We start from the raw sequence: 17,948 nt of genomic DNA on the forward strand, positions 1-17,948 counted from the left end.
TGCTGGGGAGTACGGGCATGTTCTCAGACGCAGGTGCTCAGGGCTCAAATTGCACGCCCGTTCTGCCGTGACCTAAACCATGATGCGATGCATTTGTCTTTGGCCTTGTCGCCTTTTTCTTTGGCCTTGCTAGCTGGAGAGCTGCTGCTGCTGCGCTCGAGCTCGAGCTCCTTCCCGCTCGCCTTGCAGAGTGGCTTCAGAAAAGGAGATTACCTCGGGAAATATTGGCTACGCAAAGGCAGGTGCCACCCACTGCCACCGTCCAGACATCTGGGCATCTAGATCGTTCAGTTCAGTCCTGCGTCTACAACCTTTGGTCAAGCGGATGGGCATATGCAGTCTCCCAGCGCGGCCTGCAATTTCAGCATCTGCCGTGATGATACATCGTCCACCGTTGAACCGATGTAAACCCGTTTGAAACATGTTTGTCATGGCTCGATCTGAACTACGGAGCGGCGTCAGCATCGGCTGTTATTAGCTATAGTTGCAAGGTACGTGCAACCAGACAATCTCTTGCCTGAGCTAATGGCACATCCTAGGTGCCTCCTGGTACGAGAAGTCTTGGCTTGGCTGCCTTAACAGCATCTCAATCCGCGAGAGGGGCGTGACCGGGGTACACCAGACGGACCAGTTGTGGCGGTCAACATGAGTTGCAGCCGCACAAATGGGAGTCCCCGAATTGATTCAACACACCCTGGTCACAATAGATGCGGAAACTTCGGAACCAAGATGAACTGAGCTGAATCTTCTCAATTCCGTGAAGAAGCTTCACGCCAAACATATCTGGGCCTCCTTCCTCCAGGGCATTGACATGTTTGGTTTCATCAAGTCGTCTGCTTCGGATGTCTATACTCTGATTATACGTTAACTAACTACATTCTTATTAGCAAATATATATTATGCCGCCAGACGCCCGACATGTAATAGTTCAGATTGACCAGGCTTCTCATCGTCGGAGGTCTCTTCCAGCACATGTGGTGCTGTCTGTGGGCTTAATGCTCGTGGTACTGCCAAGTAAACTCTACTGCTTTTTTGCACAGAGCAACTGTGGGCGGAATGTCTCGACCTGCACGGTTGCAATATGGATCTAGTTCAGTTCACCTCGCACGTAACCACACGACATTAGCAGCTATGGCCTTCATGAAAATAGTATTGGCCTTGTGATGCTAGAAGCAACAAAACAGTCAAAAAGCACAATCGCTTCCGAGAACATCGACCCTAGTTGGTTGTTGTCACTGAAGGAAGACGAGCGCGATGGACCCAAAGAAGCAGCCGATCTTAGCCCACTAATCTGTAGATATAGCCGATTTGGGGGTGGATCTTAGCGTTCCCGGTAATCAAACTGACTGGCATTTAGTTGACGCTCTCCTAGTGCCAAGGATGATGGGCTCTTGACGACTTTACTTCTGCTTCTGCTCTTAGTGATAGCAAACCCTCATTTCTCTACAGGCCGAGCTATAAATCATCATTTGGTGTGCTGAAAATTTCCCCTCTGTCTAAGTATTTGCTGTGTCGAGTCACTGGTACGCCTGTTGACCAAATTCCTAGATCTGGTGGAGTAGTCAAATCCAGCCACCGGGAAGCCTTGCTTCTTCTGCAGCGAGTCATGGCACACGGTATTTTACCCAAGTTTAATACAACAAGGCTTTAGTACAGTTACTGCAGGGCCAGGGCACCACTGTGTACCCTCTCCTAGCCACCTCAGGTACATTGCTAATGCCGCGACTACCGATCGCCGTTACGTTTGTATCGAGTCAGACACAAGACAGCACTTGAGAATTCTATCCCACATAACACCGACACAGCATCCTCAACATCAATGGCGTCTTGTTCAAGGCCGGCCTCAATCATGTTTAGGAAACCTAGTGTTAGTGTTAGTGCCTTCATAGGCTACCTACCTCTCATGTTCTTACATCTTCACTAAACCAGAGTTCTTTCACAGGGCAAAACTTGAAAGAGAGAGTGTGTGCCGGCGGCAGGAGGGAATCAGACCAGTCCTATGACCAGAGTCCAACAGTCATCTTCTAGGTTTGACATAGCTTCACGATCTGCAACAACCAGGGAAGAATAATGCTGGGGCATGAAACATACAAATTAGCATTGTCTTGGCTGGTGAATCATGTGCCCTTGGTAGGATTCGTGGGGTCTGACATCATGGGGAGTCCTGAGCAGCTCTTGCGATCTGCCAGGAACACCCCTCGGAACTTGATCGGGCTGCTGCGACGACTCTGCAACCGAAAAGCTTAGTACCTCCGATACCCAGTAGAGTGGTTCCTCTCTACGGAGTACCAACCCAACAAAGCCCCACCCAAGTTTTCTTTATTGCAGATCCCTGTAAGGAGTCTGGTTGAGATGAACACGTCCGGAATGCTTTGAATCAAGGAGCAGGCTACTTACTCGCAACGGACAGGTATCAGTTACCCTTCAGCGACACCTCTGTAGTTGGAAATAGGAGGGGCTTGGTCGCTGGGAGAGGGAATATTCATAATTCTGGCCCAAGGGCCACCCAAAGTGACCGGAGCAGGCTGATATTCTTTCAGCCTTTTCCATTCAGTCGTTTCGATTGTGTGGTCTCGAGTGTGATAGCACAGCGAAGAGCGACCTGAGAAACTTCACTCCGGTAACGCGCGGTCTCCTGCTTGAGGCTCATTAAGCTCTCAGGGTTGCCACGGAACATAAAGCCGCTGCCGGGTTTCGGGGAACACTACTTCATTTTGAGCCTGACAGTCTCGAGCTTACTGGGCACAGAGGTAATACAACGTACACCGCACGCTGCATTGCTGTCTGTGATGAGCTCTGGCCAACGCCTTCGCGCCCCACATTACACGACGGTTCTACGTGCTCAAAGCATCTAAGTACATAATACTATGTACAAGACAACTGGCGTCGCGGCCCGTTCGGCACACAAGAGGCTACAGGACAGTATTGAAGAATTTCGAGACCAAAAAGAACAAGGTCGTCAATCCAGGACACACTTGGCCAGTAATGCGAGTTTGTCAATCATGAAAAACTTGCCGAAATTGAATGCTATGTCAGTATCACCCTCAACATTAGCCTACCTACCTGCCTAGGTAGGTAGGTAGTCACTGTGCTTCGGCGATGCCGACTCAGCAACTATGTACATACAGTCGGTGAAGGCCACGCATAACCATGCCCCTGAGAGCTTTTGGCGCTAACAAGAGCAGTAGGCAGAGTCAAACCTCCTTGGAGTGGAATGGGACAAGGCTTGAGGCATATGTACATATACCATTAGCCTTGCTGGCCTTCGAATATGTCAGATTTCGCAACCCTTGGTTCGATTATGCTGTACAGAGTATCAACCGCAGCTTGGGCTTCAAAGATCCCTGCCACTACAAGTCCTGAAAACTACAAGTCCCAAGACCACCAACACATCGATCAACAGGTATGCAGACTGGTGGAGAAACGCGACAGATGAATCTGTTGCCAGCGTTCTTATCCATCAGAATTCAATCCTGCTTTCCAAGGGATTGATTCTAGGATTTGCATTGTGTCTTTGATATCTAGACCAAGCTCTTGAAGCAGCGAGCCAGATTTCCAGGTCCCTGGATTGTAAATGATATGGAGCTAGGGATGTTGGTCCACCAACTGAAGCAGCTTTTCAAAAAGTCCAGCAAAATGAGTCGCCGAACCATCAACAAGCACTCAATACCCCTCACCCTGTCACATCGTCCTATTATTAAAGCATCATATTGGTGTCCTTTATACACAGAGTTTCTAGGCTCGGAGAAACCCCACATGTGGGCCGCATGTGACGAACAGGGAACAGCTAACATGGTATTCAACAAGTATCTCCGTACAGAGGCAGTGACGATAAAGCTCATTCATGTTCATGTGGACTGTTGCCGGTAAATTGGCCCAGAGCACACGATATTCTGCTATATATACGTACACCCATATGTATAGCTGACAGCGATCAGTACGTTGGTTTTCTTTCAATCCGCCCCGGCTTGGCGCAGCATGATCACGCAGCTCACAAAACGATTAACGCGTCGAACCAGAGAATGAGCAGTACTAGTACTCCGTACTCCGCACAAGAGGACAGAAAGTAATTTAGGTTCACAGAGACTGCACCACACGTGGCCATTGCGCCTCCGTGCCCATCTACCACTAGTAGGTAGGGTTGGAAGGACAGGTCCGATTTGCGTCACATTCTGTTGGGTGTGTGTAAATGAGACCCGCCAGCCCGCGCCCGTCCCCAGGTACTGGGCAACCAGGCCAATCGATGCGCCAACTGCACAAGGTACAGATTTGTTCACATCGAGAAGCTCGCCATCGTTTCCGATCCGCTCTTTGGCGGCCGCAACCTGCAGCCGATCGAACCCTACATGTACCTCTGTTGGCGGGAGCGATACCTCACAACTCGATCCAGAGTTTATGCTATAGCCCTACTATTGCTACAATCGCTCCACGGCGAGCAGCCCGTTGGACTGAGGACCGGAAATGGCTTGAGCAAAATGGGGAGAAGAGAGTCATGCAATTGCGGAATACATATGCTAGTACGGAGTCCAGCCCATGGGTGTCAGCTCATCGAACGACATCGCATTGAGCCTCGACAACTATCGTCTTCAATGCATCATGCATACGGAGCACTCCGTGCCCCTTCAACTAATTTACACCGCCTCGGGGGCAGTGAAGGATGTTGATAATAGTATGCAACAACCAAGGCCTGCCACGCAACAAGTGAGGAATATCCTCCAGGAGGCTCAGGGCGATTTCGCTTTCCACGTATCTTACCCAGAGCGGTTTCCGATACATGAGGGACAATGTGTCGTGAGCCGTGTATCAAATCAAGCACTGGGTCCCTTCCCACCGCCTCCTCCCAGAGGGAGAACAAAATCAGTTGATGTTGGGTCTGCCCCATCATCATCCTTCAAATTGAGGACGGCTTCCCATGCAAGGACTCTCCACTCGTCAGCCACGCCCTGCGCTCGGGTGCTAACAAAAGATGGCACAAAATCATTCAGTCCATTACCCGAACGAAGCGTCGGCAAGTGGGGCTGGCGAGGGAGATTTTCTAGTCCCACAATAGAGCACGAGGACCGTTGAAGTTTTTTCCACGGCGTTTGCGGCACGTCAAATGAGAGCTTGGTTTGCTGAGGGTGCGAGCCTGGGGCTCCGGCTTAATTTCCTCGCAGAGAACACAGTGCAACGATGAGCTCGATTATCAACTACGCCGGCAGGCAATACAGATGCCTCAAATTCCACTTTATCCAGGTAAATAATTCCTGTTATAGAGGTCATACAGTCAAGATTGTGTCCTCTTCAACATGAATCTTCAATCGAGCGCTGCTCTGTGTGCTCCTTGGCGAGGAGAAGATAGTACTAGTAGTACTCCATATGGATGGAAACTTGCTATGCATTTTCCAACATTCACTGTGGCTTTGGCCATGTGAAACATTCGAGAAGAGCCGGGGTATGGCCCCAATACGACTAGAAGCAGACACCGAAATGGAGCGCGGGTGATTACACCTATCCCAGACGCCAAGGTTCGATGGAGACCCCCGAGTCGAGATACAAAGCTGCACGATTTGGCAACTCTCTTCCTGGATTGGCAGCCATGTCCGCTAGTTGTAGGCAAACACGGTCCGTATTTTGGGGGGCGTGAAGCAATACGGAGCACCAGTTCTCGGAGTCTTGCGGTACAAAGTAAGCTTCTGGAACCAAGCTGGTGTGCGCCCCGTACGTACGTACATACATACATACATACATACATGGGGTTGCATTTGGGAGTGTACCAGATTGATGTCACGCTGGCGACGTGATACAAATTTTGAAACCGTCGAGGTGAGCGGCGCCGTTGGGCAAGAGACGTCACTCCAGACAACACGCCGCCATGCGAGCGCATGATAGCTGTGGTCGATCGATACAGGCGTATTCCATCAATATCCAACCTACGCAGCAGCCGCATGCTCGCATCTTGTTCTCAACTAGTTCCGGACTTCAACCACATGGTCGAGGATGAAACATTCGAGCCTCCCACTCACTCGGACAGATCATGAAGCTGTGTGCCTAGTCATATGTACATACGGCCTCAGTGGAGTAGAGCCCCCACCATTAATCCCCGCAAAAGAAAATTCGTCTGTTCTTGCTCAAAGCATTTAAGAAGTGTCAAGCCAAGCAATCTACACGGCCTGAAGTAGTACCATGGAGAGGAATTTTTCCGTCAGGGAGTACGAAACGTACATAAGTACTACCATCATTCCGCCCTCCCCAAATAATAGGCTCAACCCATTCCTCTTATCACTGTGGGTTCAATATTAGTGCGGTATTAATATGGTTATAGCTGAACATTCAGACATGATCTTGCGTGGTTTGGTGGCCCCAGGGAACCAGGGTACGTAGTTCTTTAGTACTTCAGACTACGGTGGAGACCCCAGATCGTGGCATCTCATAAAGATCGGGCGGTATCCAATGTGATGGGACCACGTCAAATACTATCTATCCACGCTGTGATGTCAACATCGACAACAAAGTGTGAGTCCCCAAACCCTCGGTTGTCGCACGTTACTCCTTGTCCTCGCCCAATATCCTGGACAGGGCTTAACCAGTTGAGGAAAGGTTTCACCGCATGGCAGCCGAAATGCGAGCCTTGGCTGGCGCGTGGCTTTTGTCGAAACTGCTTGGGGGCTGGCAGTCTGGCTTTCAATAGACAATGCGCCATGTCAGCCAAGTGCGCAGCCCAGCTGGAACAAAGAAGTAGTGATTGGAGCTTGTGTGGTCCATTTATGGTGCGCCATGACAATCAGTTTGGGGATACGTATGCACAACATATGAATTCCAAAGCTTGGAGGCCGGTTAACTAAGTTGAAGGCCCACATCCATCAGTCTCTTTGGAAATCCCACGATTCTCCGTTGACCAACTGCCAAATAAAATCTTGAGCAGAGTGCTCAGCATAACGGGGTCGTGTCTGGTGTCTCATACGGCACAAGGGGCCAAGGGGCCTAGACGAGCCGTGTTGCGTCCTGGGGCAGATTCAAACTCTCCAAGAAGCGGGCAGCAGAATTCGTCATTTTGGATGGCTGGATCCAATATCAGATGCCTGACAGAAGGTGGGTACAGTTCATCTATCTGCAAGCCTTACAAAGAGCTGTGTCGGGAGTTTTGCCTAATAATGTCACTTTCTCGGCCTAGTGATCAGGGAGCAACGGGCCACTCGACAAATAGTACGCGTAGCTCGTGTGGTGGCTGATCTCTTTCCGCGGCGCGGCCAGTGCGTGAGACCAAGATCCTTGAAGATCAACAACGATTACTACCTATCAGAGCCGCCCGAGTTGAGATCCTTCCTGCTGGAAGCTTCCGGCCAACCCCACCGAACTCGATAAATGGCGCAGGAAACAGAATTGCAACCGAGCTTGCAGACCCCCATGCCGTCATCAGGCTTGTCTGGAGGAACCTACAACCACTGCCGAACATCGGTCCAGGTCCTGTCTTGTTAGCAGTTTACCCCAGGAGAAATAAGTCTTTTTGCTAGGTAATGTGAGGCTCTTATACCTGAAACAGTCTTGTGTCAATGGTTTCAAAGATGCTTCCTGCGAAGCTGTGGACTCGCTATTGCATCGAGCACGCCCGCTCCGCTGACAGATCCTGGGTTGGGGATCGCCGGGTCCTGTGCAATTGCTCCGTTGGGAAAGACACCAAAAAGAAGAAGGAAAATCAGATTGTCGTGACCACCTCATTGCGTTTCGCCATCTCTTGGCATTGGCAGTGGCTTTGTCGCTGCACTCCAGACATTCTGTCTGCCCGACTGTTCTACTATTGACCAGATGAACTTGCTGTTCAACTTGCCGCTATTGCTGGCTAAATTCCTCTGGCTCCCTTGACAATACTGTTGACGCATTCTATTGGAATTCTACAACTGTCATATTCGGATTCATTCCCTGCTGCATGATTCTTCGCGGCCGTTTTCCGAAACGATCCAATTTTCAGATGAAGCATCTGCTGGATACTGATCTGTTGCTCTCCGCCATACCCACACCAAAGACGTCAAAACCTGCAGACATGCGCCACTCACCCAAGAGGTGGTGGGAAGGACCCTGACTCGGTCCGTCGCTTATGTATGCTTGTTTAGGCTGGTGAACGGTGCTCTCGCCGCATGACCGGACGGCATGGCAGCCAATCACTCCTGACGCAACTCACCAAGCAGCGAGCATTGTTTCCCCTACTGCTGTGATTGCTCATCAGGCACGAGCAATCGGTCCAAGACAATGGCGCCGAAGAGAGCTGACACACATCATTCATCATATCGGCTCGTGCATGATATGCCCGGGTGCCGCGTTGCTATCCTGCACCACATTCGAAACGCCAAAGCAATCTGTCTTGCGGAGTATGCACTCTAGATTTCTAACCCACATCACCGTCATGGAGGGCGTAAGATTAGCGGGAAACAAGAGTCAGGTACGCCGATACCGATGGGGCTGTAGGGTTGCTTCGAACGGACGTCGAGCAGGTGGGCGACTCCCGGGATGGTAAGAGTTACCAAAGATCGACCACGAGGGAAAGATCGCCTAGACCACGCTTAGCCTAGTCCCCTCGGCAGGGGTGTGCGGACAAACCTGGTCAATGGTCTTGCTGGCACTGCCACTTTAGGCCAGTCAGTATGGAGCACGGAGTATATTGCACAGGAAGATGCCACTTCACTTCTTTTTGTCAATCAAGGCCTTGTTTGGCTGCGGTGGTAACTAGATGGTTCGAGCACTACATCAAGGAGTCGGCGAGCAGCAAGTTGGCCGACAACCACCCAAGGTCAAGTGTTCGGCTGGCAGATTGGCGGCTACTGGAAACGCCCCTGGTTCATCCCCATGGTACGTTCTGTCAGGATGGAGTCTGGTACTCCTACTGCTGAGATCTCGAACACAAATCTCTACCGACCGCTCGATACGAATATAGGGGGCGGGGATTTATAACAGCAATACTACTAGTGGTAGTACTCTCAGAATGCGCCACTCAAGCACCTCGGAGCCATAGCGTCCTGTCAAGGAGAGTTTAAGTCAGTGCGTCCAGAGCAGCGCACGCAGCACATATGTACAAACTTAAACGACACGAGATGCCGAATTTAGTACTCCGTATTGTCGGGTGGACATTAGTGATTTCCGAGTCCGCCGTTATTGGCCCAGTGTACTCTGGGCCTTTGATTCTGTCAAGCACACCCGGATTCTCTTGTCTCGTGGAGTTTAACTACAACTTGGGCTTGTCCGAAATCGCTGTCAATTCGGGTGGGCGGAGGCAGATGACAGGTATTCCGTCGACGAGACGAAGACGACAAGGCAGTAGTACTATTCCAAAAGACGGTTGGTTGGTGGGTTGATCACAATCCGCCGGGGAAGTGTTGGATAGCGCAACACGACCAGTCAACAGTTGTGCCTCTTGGGGGCCGAGGGTTCACCGTCTGTCTGTCGTATCCCTGAGGGCTTCCTCGATAAGCATGCAGCTGATCCAACCCAGGCAGAGCAGGCTGGAGCCTGCAGCGTATCGCGGCTAAAACCTGTCACTCCTCATGCTTGGTAAGTGGTTGCGGCGCGACTTGGCGGCCCGATCCACCCCGTATCAACTGCACGAACTCTTTTCAATGGCGGTGGCGCTAATAACACCTGGATACTCGTACTGACGTGTTAGCTGTACAATGGTTCTCTGCTGGGTCACGAGCAGACGGCGCCTACAATACACTGTCACCGTGCCCGTTCCCCCTGGAGAGGAGGCTCGAGGTTGCAAAGGAGATGTTTGAAGACACCAAAAGGGGCATGATGGGAGTCTTAAACGCCAAACGGCGATGGCGGTGCATTCAATAGTACCCCATGCGTGCGCAAACTGCTCGAGTTGCGAGAATTTGCAACACCACTCGGTGGCTCACCATTCCATCCTGGGGAGCGCTTCCGTGCCGATCAACACACCGATCGATGCGATGGTACGGGGCATTCGGTACTAGTACTACTACGCACTTTACCCAAATGCCGGACTTGTTGCCAAGTGCTCCGGAGACGTCGCTCAGATGGGTCACGCTCGGCATTGTTCAAACCAACAGAACTAAGTCCTAGCCCGAACTCCGCAAATATGAGGTGTTTCAGACCGAGATGGAGGGGAAAGAGGTTGGTTGGCCTTTTGCAGAGAAGTTTCATGAACAGCAGACGATGCTTATTTAGGAGCAGGACTACGTACCTTGGAATCGACAGGCATCTCAACTTTCTTTGGTGGAGTGGATGATGCCCGAATGCTGGCCGAAGACACGTCGTTCCGGAGTACATGCGGCCACCATTTTGCCCTACCTAATGTTCCTTTTTTTGGGGGGCGGGGCGGGTTTTGGTAATGCTACTGGGCAAAAAGGGACATGGCCGAGATGGTAAGCACTGACCCCAAGCGTCTGGTAATAAATGGCAATGTACGGAGTACTAGCTGGCAACGGCTTATGTACGTACGTACCAAATTACTGGGGGTGGTGCCAGGTCAGTGCGAACATTGAAGTCAATTCTCAATAGACGCTGGAGAGGCGTCGTCGGTCGAGGGGAGTGGGCGGAAGGATGCTCTCAGAAGCCACGGCGGTCTCATGGACCAAAAACAGAGACAGAGTTCATGGGGCTGAAGGGACTTGGCCCCCCGTCCTCCCTCCCATCAACGTTGTTGCGCCTCTTCTAAGCCCAGCCAGGGAATGAATGAGATGGCGGACGAGGCGGTCATGGCGCAGATGGCAGCTGCAATTGACAGACACCAAAGGCTTGTTCAGTGCTCAGATGCCGCGCTACGTACACTACAATACACTATACTACGGTACCGAGTACAAATCACAGGTATGTGTACTCGGTACTGTGTTTGAGTACCACTCCGCCGTTGCACACGAGAGGGGGGGGACCAAATCTGACAGCGCGGAGCTCGGGGATTGTCCGTGTGGAGGGGTGTGAGAGGGAGGGCGACAGGGTACCCCGGGGCTTCAACAAGGCACTGTCTTCGACAAGGCGACGATTGGATTTTTACCATCTTTTACTCCGTACGGAGAGCCAGAAGCGAAGGGGAGAGAACTTGGCAAACTGGGGTTCCGACGATCCAGTGATAAACCAGTCGTTGGGCAACAGTGACGAGCAAGGTGGTTCCACGGAAGGCCATCCTCGTCCCCCGCAAGACAGAATGACAGATCCGTGGCGCGATACAAGACAAGCCAGGAAAGGACAAAAAATAAAAGGGTTTCAATCACGGAGTGCTACCACACTGCGGCGATTCTTTTTACTTTATTTCGTCGCCGCACCCAAGTTATTATTGGCCATTGTTCCCAAAAGGCAACCATGTCTGGTCTGCCCGCTGGTCATCCGGGGGGTCACTTCGTACATAGTACTTTACTTTGTCTCTGATACTATTCTCCATTCGCAGCAGCCGCCTTTTTGTCGGCATTTCTCTCGAGTTGCATTGCACCCACCGTCTCGATGGCGAAGACTTTGTAGATTGTGTAGCCTCGGCTATGCATGTATGTAGTGAGGTGCTCTGCAGCCCCTGAGTGTGATGACCATTTTTATCTGGGCGCGCGGCAGACATTATACGATACGGAGGAATGAGGACGGAATAGGAGTGATAAGTACTCCGTAGCGACTCCAAAGTGCTTGGATGGAGCAAGTGAAGAATGGCTGGCAGTTGAGTCGAGATGGGGCGACTCTTTTTTTTTTCTTTTTTTTTTCTTCGTTTCTTCCCTTTTTTCCCCCTTTCCCTTTATTTTCATCGTTGTTGTTGTTGTTGCTACTATTGCTGTTGTTGCAAACCTACTTTGCCGAGTCAACCCGATCGGAAAGCACAGGTGATCCAATTGCCTCCCGTCTGTGGGCAAACAACTCGGGCAACAGCGACTTGTCCAAACCAACGCTGATATGCAGAAGGTGCTGCTGCATCACGCTCGAAATGGGGGCGCTGGTAGATTTCGTTTATGCTCGTTTAGCAGCCTCGGGTTGGTTCTGGCCAACCCGCCGCCTTGACAGGTGCGTGACATTTCCTCAATGATGCAACACCACACCCACACGATGGACAAGACGGATATACTACTAATATCAAGGCAACGAGTATGCCACACGGACCGCAGGACAGAGACGATCAAGGATGCTCCGTGGTTACCAGCTGCTCGCTTGTACTCCGCACCCCGTACATACTACACATTGTAGTACGTACATGCGTACAGTTGTATGCGCAATACCTGTCACATTGATGCATCATCAGCGATGCTGCCCGCACACAGAGCCGTTGGATCGCGGGATCTCAGGCACCGCCCAACCCTAACGGCATCCTGCACAGGGAGGGGTGGCTGGGAGGAATTGAAAGAAGCCGCCTGGCCGTGCTGGATAAACTCTCAAGCGCTCTTTTTTTTCCATCCATCGCATCAATCACACACCCATCCCTTCCCCTTCCCCGCTCCCCGGCCCCATCCAGCAGCCAGAGAGCAATGTACTAGTACGGAGTACGGAGTACCAGACAGTACATTGTACAGCGGTCGATACTCCGTACATAAGCCCGGCCCCTGTCGAGCCGCCAATCGAGGTCCCAACATAATCGAACCATCAAGAATACTAACACGGCACTACATACGTCCCTGGCTGACCGCAATTACTCCGTAATTACGACCTCCATGGCGCATGGCTCAAAGACAGAAATATCCTGCCAGAAACGGAAAAAGAAAAGAGACTCTGTCGCCCATCTTTCCTCTTTCTATCCGGCTGCCATGTGGCGCACCCTTTTGCCCCCTTTTCTCCATCCCACGCCTACACCCCTTCCCAAGTCCCCTTGTCATCATCTTATTTCCCAACAGGTAATGTAGTTACATACAACCGTTATTTCGGGCTTCCAAATGGTCAATCGCCGTTCCGAGAAATCGCACTTCAACCCCGTCAGCCCCCTCCAATGCATGCCGTCATCACATCTTGCACAGTCCACATGTTCATCTGGTATTCCATCCTCGTCTACTCCGTATGTACATACATTGTCGTAGTCTCCGTTCCGTTCCGCCTCCATGCCGTTGGTTCGACCCTATCTCGTACAATGTCCCTTTCCTTCTTTTTCCCGTTCAACAACAGACCGCACACGTAGCCTCGCGTCACGCTGGTACCAATATATGGCGTCACCTCCTCCGTGGCCACTTTTTCCATCACTATTCATGCGCATCCTCGCCGGGGATTGCCTACCTGATCGGAGCTTGCCCAGATCTACGCCATTTGTCAGATTACGATGCGCTGCAGCAACGCATAAAGCATGGTAGCTGATATCAAACTACGGAGTACTCCGCCAATCCGCAGCAGGCATCGGAGTGCATGCCCAGAGAAGAGACCCCTCCCCTCGACGGCCCTTGCTCATATTGCATGTTTTTTTTTTTTGGTTGCTCGACTCTTAGTTTTATATAGGGGTAGCCTTGGGTGGTAGCCTTACGGCTAGCGTACCACACTTTGCTCGTATATATATCGTGCGCATGAATCTCTTATTCATGCCATCTTCATGCTTGAAACAAAACATGCCGGGATGCACAAGGGAAAAAAACCCAAAGTCACATGGTTTCCTCGTGGGTACCGAATATCAACCGTTCATTACACGCGGCATGTACCGTTCCGCAGCACACCCGCCCGCCGTTCAAAGATAAATTGGACAGCCGAGATTTGACTTTTGCCAAGCGGTTCTGGAATCGGTCGGCCTGCGGGATGCATCCCGTACGCGAACCAACGCACGGTTTGATTCAAGTGACCTGTCACTTGGGCGTGTGAAGATGGATGGATGTGCTGATGAGCTGGCAAAATTTATGCGACCGTGATGCACTTGCCACTGCTAGCTAGCATGCAACACCAAGGCCAAATTGGTGCGCAAGTGCCATGACAGAGGTATCGTGGCTCCTCATGTGCTGGTGTGCATAGACGAATCGAACTTGTCGATATCCTGGCACAAGCCACCAGAGTGGCCTTTCCACCCCCAGTGCGTTTAAGAAGCTCCGCCTCGCGAACCAAATATGAAGAGACAGAAAGGAAAAATCCGTTCAATGGCATGTTACCGTGTATGTATGGAGTACTCGACACCTAATTAATAGTCAGACTGCTCTTTAAGGGAACATCTCGACTGCTCGTTCCGACATATATATTATACTGTCCCCTCTGCAACCGCCATTTCTGAGCTGTCGTGTCCCACACACTCAAATCGCGTCTTGTCAACGGAAACTCGACCGGAACTGTTGTACCGGGTGCCAAGAACCGTTTTTCAAATCCACGGAGTTGCTTGGCTGGCCCGCCCGGGATTCCAACATACAACTGCGGCACCTCTGCCCCAGGCATGTTTCCTGTGTTACTCACGTCGACCGTCACCGTAGCGATGTTGTCGAACAGATCTGCCTGACCGCCGGGAATAATCGCACCTTCTGCCCATTCGCCTGAGTTGCCGCCATTGACGCGTTGTATGACGAGATTCGCGAGGCTGAAGGTTGTGTAGCTCAGGCCGAAACCAAACTCGTATCGAGGAGTGATATTATGCATTTCAAAGTACTTGTAGTCAAGATACACGCCCTCCGTAAAGTTGGACTGTGGAAACTTCTGGAATTTGCCGGCGGGTTCGTCGGGGCTGAGCAAATGACTATAGTCTGATTCCTTTCTGGCCACGGTATAACTGAGCTTGCCTGAAAAGCCGGCTTCTCCGTAGAGTAACCTGACGAGGCTGGTTCCACTATCTCGGCCTGGTAAATGAGCAAAAATAATTGCTGTTACGTTGGGATGGTCGACGAAGCTCTCGACGATCCTTGGCCCGGCATTGTGAAGCACCACAACAGTCTTGTTGCATTGATCAGCCACTGTTTTGACGAGTGAGTCAGTAAAGTTGTCGTGGAGACTGGGACGATCGTATCCCTCCGACGCCCATGCATTCCCAAATACAATGCACGTATCTGTGCTGGGAACGACCACAGGCTCTGGCATTCCAAAGTCGTGGAATATAGCAGTGTCGTCTTGAGCGGCTCTCATCGAAATGGCGTCATACGGCGCAACAAAAACAGCAGGAGTTCCCGCACCGGATCCTCCTCCACCCATGATAGTGCCGTTGACAGCAATATTGGGATATTTGGCTTGCTGCCCGCCGAGCTGGCTTGACAGGACGTCGTCAATACTGACTGACGTCAATCCAAATCGCCACAAGTTGATCAAGAGGTCACCAGGTCCGGGAGAGAGAGAGTCAGCAGATCGTGCTGAATATCCAAACAGCGAGAGCATTCGAGGGGACTTCAAGGGGAGCGTATTCTTGGTATTCTTGACGAGAACGTGTCCTTCAATGGCTCCATCTAAAAGCACAGGCCGATCATTGTGATCGCGACCCTCGATGGTCTCATGTGGTTGTCGAACATCCAGAGGCATACCAATGCCGGGCTTGTCGAATATGGCATCCTGACCAAACTGGTACCATGTGGTTAAGATCCTAATATGCAATCGGTTAGTTGTTAATCAACCAAGACCTTGAAAAAAAAAAGAGGTACCTAGTTGCCATGTCTGTGACTCGGGACTCTGGGACAGAGCCGTTCTTGACAGCTTTCACAAGATGATCTCCCCAAAAGCCATCTCCGCTTGGCATAACCATATCCATTCCTGCAAGAGCTGTAGCAACCCCAGCATGTTGAGCACCCCAATCGGACATGACGAAACCCTGTATCATTCTGAGTGCTGTGTCCTAAACACATGTATTGATCCGAGTCTACTCACCTGGAAACCAAGCTCTGTCTTGAGAAGACCATTGAGAGTTTTGCTGTTGGCACAGCCATATGAGTTGTTGATTCGCTGATAGGAGCACATAATGTTGCCTGTTCCAGCTCTTACGCCGTCTTGGAATGGCCTTGTCTAAGGATTTAGTGACATGATACCAGTTTCATGGGTTTGGACTATACAGGCCAATGAACACATACCAGAGATAAACTTCGTGCATGGTTTTGTCATCGACATTTGATGATACAGCTTCAACTTCCCCGCTGGGATTTCTGTTCAGCTCTTGTTCGTTGGCAATGTAATGCTAGCGATATGATCAGTAAGGAAACCCTTTTCGCCTTCAAATTCTTTATTCTGTACTTTGAGGCTAGTCTGAACCCCTCGACTCTGGACGCCTTGGATAGTCTGAGCCACCAAAGAGCCAGACAGATACGGGTCTGCTGAAAATCCTTCCCAGTTCCTCCCGCCTCGAACGACTCTCCAAGCTGGCCCAACCATTGGGCCTAGAAGAACGTTGACGCCTTTCCTTCTGAACTCACCGCCCATGGCGGCACCACGTCTTCGTGCCAGGTCTTTGTTCCAACTGCAAGAACATTGTCAGCATAGTTCAAAGCTTGGGGGATCCTCTTTCCAACACGCAGGCATCCGGAGTGCGCACCTCGTTCCGACGTGAATACCGGCAGGATAAGCATTGACAAAATCGGTATTTCGAAGACCATTGCCAGCATCGCTGACACACATTCCGGGAAAGTTCAGTCGTTTGTTGGGATAGATGCTACCAGAGCAACCCGTTCTTAGATCGACGCCCCCGGTAACATTTACCTAATATACCAACTTGGTCAGCAAGCGGTATTTCATCACGGGGGGGGCATGCGTGGTTAGCACCTTTTCCTCTAATGTCATTTGGGAAACCAGTGCCTTGGCCTTTTGATAAGCGGCTGCCCATTGCGAGCCGCCCGTCATTTCCGCTATTTCATATTCCATCCATTAGCCCGACACCCGAATTCCTCCAATGTCACAAAGACTCCGAGCCCTTTCCCGAAGGAAAACTCACGGGATGGATAAATAGGCGGCGATTGGCCGTAGAAATAGGCATCGTTTGTAATTGTGCCATTTCCAGCAGTCGTAGAAGCTGCCACAGTACTTGACGAACCGCTCTGCCATGCTGCCAGTCCAGCAAGGCTTGAAAGCACAAGTTGCTGTGTTGTGACCATGGTGCTCGATGTAATGAGAGCGAACGATGAGCCGCCCGTCCGACCAGGTATATATATGCTCCAACCCAGTACAATAAACAGAATGAACGCGAGAAATGCGATTCCAAAAAGAACGGTGGGGGGAGGTCGTTCGGTAAGTCCAAATTACCAGGCGGGAAATAAACAGACGCATGGGACAAGACAAAGCTCTTTATAAGCTTGTCAATCAACACTAGCCCAAGACACAACACCCGGGGAGCTCACACTCCTTGCCCAATCAACCCCTCTAGACAGCTAGGACAGTAACACTCGCCAGCTATCATTCAAGCAGTGGAGACAAAAAGGAAGGAACCAGCTATGCGACGGACGGCAAAATGCATGTCTTATCGGCCCGGTCATATCGACGGCTTCTACGTCAACGATGTGACGGTGGACGGCCAAACCCAGCATCAAGGCCAGCAGCGCCGTACGAAAACAGCAGAAGACAGAAGACCCGGACCCGTGGTGTCACCAGATTGATAGCGCGGGGAAACGCACGGCAGCTGCACGATCCCACGCAAATCCACTTGCGCGGGGAACAGGGATCGGGTCCGGCTTTTTGCAATGTGGGGGTTGAAGAAAGGCCTAGCGCCAGGTCCAAGAATATCGATGAGCTCTGCAAGGACTGTTGATGAATAATGAAGGGGCAAGATAACGCCTTGTCTGGGAGTAATTTATCCTGGCTGAGAAAGGCCAGAACCCAGTTATAGTAAAATAGAAGCAAAAGGATACAGCACCGAGCCCAATCAAGAAAAAGCAGAAGGGCAACATACGATCTACTCGCAACATTGTATTCGGAGGAGGCACGACCGTCCCGGGAGAGCAAGCGCCTGCCTACCTACCCTAGGTACATACGAAGTAGGTGGGTATGTGGCTACACAGCGCCTTCCCTAATCCTGCCCAAAGGTCCACGGGTCCTTCCTCGTGGCAGCGAGGTCACTGGTGCTTTTGGTCCATCCAGCGACGACGATGACAACTAGTTGACCAGTTGAGCCTAAGTAGTGTCCTGGACCTGGG

The 17,948-nt window shown here is 51.2% G+C and overlaps 2 protein-coding genes across 2 annotated transcripts; one reads left to right on the forward strand and one right to left on the reverse strand.

Moving 5' to 3' along the window:
* Positions 1–5,854: 5,854 nt before the first annotated feature.
* Positions 5,855–5,983, forward strand: G6M90_00g011260 (uncharacterized protein; the record flags this gene model as incomplete). Its single annotated transcript, XM_066129707.1, has 1 exon — positions 5,855–5,983. One exon carries the CDS (start codon positions 5,855–5,857, stop codon positions 5,981–5,983), a length of 129 nt encoding a protein of 42 aa, XP_065985922.1.
* An 8,057-nt stretch (positions 5,984–14,040) lies between these two features.
* G6M90_00g011270 (uncharacterized protein) lies at positions 14,041–16,913 on the reverse strand (the record flags this gene model as incomplete). The annotated part of the gene is made up of 8 exons (XM_014693908.1): positions 14,041–15,418; positions 15,477–15,643; positions 15,700–15,829; positions 15,900–16,003; positions 16,060–16,282; positions 16,358–16,521; positions 16,585–16,667; positions 16,754–16,913. 8 exons carry the CDS (start codon positions 16,911–16,913, stop codon positions 14,041–14,043), a joined length of 2,409 nt encoding a protein of 802 aa, XP_014549394.1.
* Between the last annotated feature and the right edge of the window lie 1,035 nt (positions 16,914–17,948).

This window comes from Metarhizium brunneum, chromosome 1 (assembly GCF_013426205.1).
Source record: "Metarhizium brunneum chromosome 1, complete sequence".
Taxonomy (NCBI): domain Eukaryota; kingdom Fungi; phylum Ascomycota; class Sordariomycetes; order Hypocreales; family Clavicipitaceae; genus Metarhizium; species Metarhizium brunneum.